The 8,081-nt window shown below is 45.0% G+C and overlaps 1 protein-coding gene across 1 annotated transcript in view; it reads left to right on the forward strand.

The window, feature by feature from the left end:
• Positions 1-8,081, forward strand: part of FAM169B (family with sequence similarity 169, member B) — a 33,491-nt gene that overhangs the window by 16,023 nt on the left and 9,387 nt on the right. Inside the window, exon 4 of the mRNA XM_012643671.1 lies at positions 3,886-4,068. Within this exon, the coding sequence (XP_012499125.1) occupies positions 3,886-4,068 (183 nt within the window). The remainder of the gene's footprint in view (positions 1-3,885; positions 4,069-8,081) is intronic.

The following is an 8,081-nucleotide window of genomic DNA, read 5'->3' on the forward strand; positions in this document are numbered from 1 at the left end:
ATGTTTAACTGCCCCAGGTTCCAAGGGAGTCTGGCTCTAACCTTGTGAAGTGGGCCCAGGATAGACATAATAGGATAATTATAACTAAATGATAGTGCTAACACTTGGCAAAAGTTAACACCTTAGCCATTTCTGTTTGGAGTTTCTGTAGTTTAGGAGTATCCCAGGTATCTTCATCATCTGCACTCATTCTCTCTTTTTTTTTGAGACAGAGTCTAGCTCTATTGTCCCAGCTAGAGTGCTGTGGCGTCAGACTAGCTCACAGCAACCTCAGACTCCTAGGTTCAAGCAATCCTCCTGTCTCGGCCTCATGAGTAGCTGGGACTACAGGCACACACCACCACATCCAGCTAATTTTTTCTATTTTTATTAGAGACTGAGTCTTGCTCAGGCTGGTCTCAAACTCCTGAGCTCAAGCGATTCTCCCACCTCGGCCTCCCAGAGTGCTGGGATTACAGGTGTGAGCTACCATGCCCAGCCAGCACTCATTCTCTTTGACTAGCAGCTGTGACTAGTTGACTTCAATTTGGATTTTTAGAGAAGTTCTTAAAATGCTTTACAGAGCCACAGCAGCTGAGAAGTGTGCAGTTAGCCTGATGGGTTTTCCTTTGTAGGTTATTTGATGCTTTTGCTGCTTGCAGAATTTTCTCCTTCATTTTGACTTTGGCCAGGTTGATTACTATGTGTCTTGGAGATGACCTATTTGCTATGAATCTTCCCAGTGTTCAATTTCCATCTTGTGTCTGTGTGTCTGAGTATCTGGCGATGCCTGGGAAATTTTCCTCAATAATGTCCTCAAATAGGTTTTCCATGCTTTTAGTGCTTTCTTCTTCACCCCTCAGGGATACCTATAATTCGAATGTTAGTTTGCTTCACATAGTCCCATATCTCTGTCAGTGATTGCTCAGACTTTTGTTTTATACTCTTCTCTGACTCTCTGAACGACTGGGTTATCTTGAGAGCCTTGTCTTCAAGCTCTGAGAGTCTTTGTTCTCCTTGGTTTCACCTGTTGTTAAAGCTTTCAACTGCATTTTGAAATTCCCTGAATGACTCTTTTCATTTCTTTAAGTTCTATTATATCCTTTTTTATGTTGCCTAGCTCTCTAGTGACTTTTCATTGATTTTCTGGAATATTTTTTTAGCTTCTTTTTGTTGGTTTTCAACTTACTCTTCAATTCCAATCATCTTATTTGCCATCCATATTCTGAATTCCATTTCTTTCATTTTGGCCATTTCCTTATGAGTGGAGCCCACTGCTGTAGCTTCATTGTGTTCTCTTGGGGGTGTCAAACTGTTTTGTTCTTCCATGTTGCCAGGGTTCTTTTGCTGGTTTCTTTCCATCTGGCTCCTCTTCTCTTGACTCTGGGTTAATAGGATTGCAGGGCACCTGTTCTCTCTTGCTGGGGACTCCCTTGAATCAACTCCAGGAGCAATGGCTGCTCAGGGCTGGGGTTCCTGAGTGAAGTATTGGACCTCAGGGAGGTTCTGCAGACCCAGTGGTAGTGGCGGGGACTCAGTACTGGTTCCTGGAGTCCAGGCACAACTCTGGAGTCTCAGAAGTGGAGCTGCAGGCCTGGTGGAGACCCTAGAGCTACAGGAGCAGAGCCTCAGACTCAGCACAGCGAGAGCTTCAGAGCTGGCTGAAAAAACCCAAGGTCATCTAGATTTTCTCCTATGTGATCTTCTAGGAGTTTTATACTTTTGCATTTACATTTAGGTCTATGATCCATTTTGAGTTAATTTTTGTGAAGGGTGTAAGGTCTGGGCCAGGACTCATTTTTTTTGCATATGGATGTCCAGTCATCCTATCGCCATTTATTGAAAAGACTGTCCTTTCCCCATTGAATTACTTTGGCACCTGTGTTGAAATCAAAGTATGAGAGTTTATTCCTGGACTCTCAGTTCTGTTCCATTGATCTATGTGCCTGTCCTTGTGCCAGTATCACACTGTGTTCATTACCTTGACTTTATAATAAGCTTTGAAATTGGGTAGCATGAGAGTTCAACTTTGCTCTTCTTTTTCCAAACTTTGGTTAATTTAGAGACTTTGCATTTCATAGGAATTTTAGTATTAGCTTATCAATTTCTATAAAAAAAGCCTGCTGGGATTTTGATATGGCTAACATTGAACTTAAAGATCAATTTGGGAAAAATTGCCATCTTAATAGTATTGAGTCATCCAGTCCATGAACATGGAATTTCTTTTTATTTATTTAGATTTTCCTTATTTCTCCTCAACAGTGTTTTATCATTTTCAGCGTTCAAAGCTTGTAGTTCTTTTGTTAAATATATTCTTAAGTATTTACTTCTTTTTAATGCAATTGTGAATAGAATTGTATCTTTATTTGATTTTAAACCTTCTTAACATTGGAAGTCTTCACCATTAGAAGAACATTGTTCTTATCTTCTATAAATTGAAGTAATATAATTCAAAATAAGTTGGTACTAACATCTCAAGCACATCGAGCTTGAAATCCCAAATATTTTACAATTATTGTCTCAAGTGAATTGAGGTCCTTTGTTTACCATAGATTATTTTTAAATTCATTTTTGGCATAAAATTATAATTGTTTAGTTTATAATTCTTTGGTTGGTTACAAGTCTAGCTGGACTTGCTGTGTGCCCATGGTCTGTGCCTGTCAGGTAGGTGGCTCTGCTTCTTGGGGCTGGCTAGATGTTGGCCAGGACTACAGGAGTGCCTGGGCCACATTCCTACCCTGGGAGTGGTTTTTGTGGTGTGTCGCTGGGATCTAAGAGAGAATAGAGGTGCACAGGACCCCATGGAGCCCAGGCTTAGAATTGTCATATTGTCACTCTGCCTCATTCTGTTACTCAAAGTGCACCACAAGGCCAGCGCAGATGTAAGGGGAAAATGACCCCATCTCTTGATGGGAGGAGCTTCAAAATCAAATTCAAAATCAGTGTGGATATAGGAGGGGAATAATTGTGGCCATTTTTGCAAATAGATCACTATAGTAGTGTATATCGTTCCAATTCAGTTGGCTTATTAGAATACAAGTCATCTTTTTGTTTTGTTTGGGAAATTAACCACTTTCTGAATCTTGGCAGCGACAAATACCATCTCTTCCCCCAGGAGCTGAATATGCTCCATATTGGTTTTCCCGTTCCACCGCATTTAGGGCACGGGCACCTGTGCAGCGGAGGGTGAGGTAGTAGGTTTCGTTTGGAATTGATTTCTGGTTAGGGTGATGACGGAAGTGACTGGCTGCAAGGCCAAGTTCTCACTGCAGAAATGGTAGTTGTGCTGGTGTTGATCTTGGTTGTGATCAAGTTCAGGGTGGAAAGGTCTGGAGGGTGCCAACTGTCACCTCTCTTGCTGTGCTCAGTAAGGTCATCAGTGTTTCATGCGAAGCAGGGCCTGGTGCTGTAACTGGACACAGGGAGCCCTTGTTAGAGTTACTGAAACGAGTTCCTAGAGATGATGGGTCGGGTTGGTCTCCCAGCCCACATCCCCTGACTTCAGGTTTCACTCCTGCAGGGAGACCTCTGATGTTGCCCAGATACTGCTCTTTGGCTCCAAGGGTCTCAGCAAACCATGCCTGGCAAGGAGAGGGATCTGAGGAGGCCGGTGCCTGAGCGGCCTTGCTCTGCTTAGTCTCCCAGGTTCGCTTCTCATTTCAGTCCAGTGGTGTAGTGGTCATCCTTGTAGCAATTAATAACATGAGATTTTAAAGAAAACTCATCAGCCAACTAGAGAACTGGTGGTTTGAAATGATCTGCTATTTTGCATCAGTTTTCTAGCTTGTGAAGCTCACCTTGCTTCCAGGTGCCACCCATGGCTCTGGCTGTGCAGGGGTCCCACAGGGTCTTGGTGGGTCAGCAGCAAGCCCAGGGGACAGCATGTATCCCTTGCTTTCCCTGCAGGCAGCCTGTGTGGCGATGGCACCGGTGCGTGCTACCTGCTGCCTGTCTTCGATACCGTGTTTGTCAGGAGGAAACACCGTCGCCAAGGCCTGGGGATGGCCATGCTGCAGGACTTCTGTGAGACGTTCCCAGAGGACAAGGCCTTAGGGATCAGTTGCCCGATTTCTCCTGCCATGTACCAAGGTAAACCCACCTGGTGTTGTGTGGAAGCATTTGGGTAACAGTGATGGGTAACACGTGTGCATTCCAGGAGGTTCTGGGGAGGGAGGTTCTGCAGAGCCCTTGTGGGCAGATGCAGGCCTCGGCACAGGGACACGCACGTGGGGTTTTCCTTCCTTCTGAGAAATCTTTCCCATTGCTTCAGCACAAGCTGAGACTTCATGTTTGATCGCAAGAAGCTTCCCAAGCTGAGAAATAATTGGATTTAGAAACAATCAAAGCCGAATCAACAACCTCAGAGACGAGGTGACTCCAGACAGCTGCTGGCATGCCGCAGACTGCTGCAGGGCCTCGGAGTGTCTTTGCTCTTTCATTTGAAGCTTATGGCTCTTCACTTGTTCCTGTGAACTTGAAGCTGCGGGAGAGCCTGGGAATTGAAGGGAAGGCGGGAACCGTGTGGAAAAGCAAGCTCCGAATGCGCTGAGTTTCCCAGCATCTCTTAGTGCCTGGGATGGCTCCCTCCCATAATCCTTATAACGCATTTGTCAGAGAAGGATCAAAAAGCTCTGATGTTGAATGTCACACTCAGGTCAACACGGCGGGAGATTCTGGAGAGCGTCTCTCCAGGCCCCCGAAGCATACCCATCCCGCTTTGTGCCCTGCCTCACTTCTTGGTGTGCAGGTGCTTTTGAATCCTTCATATTGAGTTTCCAGTGTCCTTCTGGTATAATAGATTGGAGTGAAAAGTTAGGAAAGGCAAGGAGCCTTCTGTTGCTCTGAAGTCAAAATGAAAACATACTTTTCCTCAAGTGGGTTGAGTTGTTTCTTTGTATTTTCAAACTCTTAGTCTGTTATTGAACCCTGAAGAGCCTTGAATTTCTGCAAAGAGTGCTTGAGGCTTGCTGCACCGTGTAGCTCACTTTCAGGGGCTGGAGCGTTCCAGGGCCCAGGCGGGCGATCCTGTGTCCACACCCGTGGCCTGCCAGTCCCTCTCCACGTTCTTGATTCAGTTCTGAGAGCTCTGATTGAGTGAGTTGCCCCCCTCTCCCTGTGCAGGCCGCCTTGGGGTTTAGGGTTGTCTTGCTAAGGGAGCTGAAGAGAGCCGTTTCCCCAGGGGACAGCAGGCTCCAAGGGCAGGGGCTGTCCCTTCTCTGTCTCTGCCTACAGAGAAGGAAGATGTGAAGGTGCTGATTCTGAGGCATGCTTCTTCTCTCGGGGTTTCAGCCACCCAGGTGTCCCTGTCTGGCTTAATTACGGAGTACAGTCCTGCCTTCCTACTGCACAAGAGGGACTCCCGCCCTGGACCCCATGCTTCAAGCCCTCTTTCAGCTGTGTCCCTCTCCGTGCGCTCAAGGCATATGTCCACCTGTGTCCATGCTACTCCTTCTAAACAGGCTCAGAGTACTGGGACCCCAGAATTCCTGCCAGTGGCTGCTGAGGGCCTGAGGGGACCTCGTTCCTGCATCTGTGCTCGTGAGGGTGGACCACACCACCAGTTCGCGCATCCCTAGAGCCCAGGGACAGCTGTTGGTGGGCTGTGGATGCAGCGTGTGTAGGTCGCTTACGTGTGTGTGTGTGTAGGCCCCTTGGGGTGTAGGGGGGCTGGGGCGGGAGGGAAAAGCGGTGGGCTGCTGGCTGGGGGCCAGCTCAATGGTATTGCCACATTCTGGCGCAAAACTTCAAGGAGTCCAAGAATTCTAAATTTGAAACTGGCTGTCCCTGTTGTCAGGAAGCTATATTTATCCAGATAGGAGGGCAGAACGTATCTTATCTAGCACTTTGCTAGCTTGGTTTATACCTTTCAAATACAGACATACCTCATTTTATTGCACTTTGCAGATACTGTGTTTTTTACAAATTGAAGGTTTGTGGCAATCCCAAGTCAAGCAAGTCTTTTGGCACTATTTTTCCAACAACGTGTGCTCATTTCGTGTCTCTGCGTGACATTTTGGTAATTCTCTCAATATCTCAAACTTTTTCATCATTATTATATCCATCATGGTGATCTGCAATCAGTGATCTTTGATGTTAGTATGGTAATTGTTTTGGGACATCATGAACTGCACCCGTGTAAGACGGCTGACTTACTAGGAAATGTGGTGTGTTCTGACTGCCCCACTGACTGGCCATTCCCTCCATCTCTCTCCCTCTGCTTGGGCCTCCCTAGTCCCTGAGACACAACAATATTGAAATTAGGCCAATTAATAACCCTACAAAGGCCTCTAAGTGTTCAAGTGAAAGGAGTAGTCACACATCACTCACTTTAAATAAAAAGCTAGAAATAATTAAGTTTGATGAGGGAAGACCTGTCTAAAGCCAAGATAGCTGAAAGCTAGGCCTCTTGCACCAGTTAGCTGAGTTGTGAATGCAAAGGAAAAGTTCTTGAAGGAAATTAAAAGTGCTACTGCAGAGAACACACAAATGATAAGAAAGCACAACAGCCTTATTGCTGATATGAAGGAAGTTTTTGTGGTCTGGATGGAAGATCAAACCAGTCACAATATTCCCTTAAGCCAACGCCTGATCCAGAGCAAGGCCCTGACTCTCTTCAGTTCTGTGAAGGCTGAGAGAGGTGAGGAAGCTGCAGGAGAAAAGTTTGAAGCTAGCAGAGGTTGGTTCATGAGGTTTAAGGAAAGAAGCCGTCTCTATGATACTAGCAAGGTGAAGCAGCAGGTACTGCTGTAGAAGCTGCAGCAAGTTATCCAGAAGATCTAGCTAAGATCATTGATGAAGGTGGCTTACACTGAACAAAAGGTTTTCAATGTAGATGAAATAGCTCTCTATTGAAAGAAGATGCCATCTAGGACTTTCATAGCTAGAGAGAAGTCAATGCCTGGCTTAAAAGCTTTCAAAGGACAAGCTGACTCTCTTGTTAGGGTCTAATGCAGCTGGTGACTTTAAGTTGAAGCCAATGCTCATTGACCATTCCAAAAATCCTAGGGTCCAAATTATGCTAACGCTACTCTGCCTGTGCTCTAGAAATGGAACAGCAAAGCTTGGATGACAGCACATCTGTTTATAGCATGGTTTACCAAATGTTTTAAGCCCTGTTGAGACCTACCGCTCAGAGAAAAAGATTCCTTTCAAAATATCACTGCTCATTGACAATGCACCTAGTCACCCAAGGGCTTTGATGAAGATGTACAAGGAGCTGAATCTTGTTTTCATGCCTGCTGGCACAACATCCATTCTGCAGCCCATGGAGCAAGTAGTAATTTTAACTTTAAAGTTTTAGTATTTAAGAGATAACGTTTCATGAGGCTATAGCTGCCATAGATAGTGATTCCTATGACAGATCTGGACAAAGTCAATTGAAAACCTTCTGGAAAGGATTCACCAATCCAGATGCCATTAAGAACATTTGTGACTGATGAGATGAGGTCAAAATATCCACATTAACAGAAATTTGGAGGAAGTTGATTCCAATTCTTAGGGATGACTTTGAGGGGTTCAAGACTTCAGTGGAGGAAGTCACTGCAGATGTGGTGGAAATAGCAAGAGACCTAGAATTAGAAGTGGAGCCTGAAGAGGTGACTGAATTGCTGCAACCTCATGATCAAACCTTAGTGGACGAGAAGTTGCTTCTTAGGGATGAGCAAGGAAAGTGGTTTCTTGCGATGGAATCTACTCCTGGTGAAGATGCTGTGAGCATTCTTGAAATGACAACAAAGGATTTGTACATTTTATCAACTTAGTTGACAAAGCAGCATCAGGGTTGAAGAAGATTGGCTCCAGTTCTCAAAGAAGTTCTACTCTGGGTAAAATCCCATCAAACAGCATCACATGCTACTGAAATCTTTCGTGATTTCAGGAAGTGTCGATTCCTGCAACAAACTTCATTTTGTCTTATTTTAAGAAATGGCCACAGCTACCCCGACCTTCTGAAACAACCACCCTGATCAGTCAGCACCACCAACATCAAGGCAAGACTCTCTACCGGGAAAAAGATTACGGTTCACTGAAGGCTCAGATGATCCTTAGCATTTTTTTAGCACTAAATTATTAATATTTTTAAAATTAAGGTATGTACATTTTTT

Source organism: Propithecus coquereli, unplaced genomic scaffold (assembly GCF_000956105.1).
Source record: "Propithecus coquereli isolate 6110/MARCELLA unplaced genomic scaffold, Pcoq_1.0 Scaffold20, whole genome shotgun sequence".
In the NCBI taxonomy this organism is placed as follows: domain Eukaryota; kingdom Metazoa; phylum Chordata; class Mammalia; order Primates; family Indriidae; genus Propithecus; species Propithecus coquereli.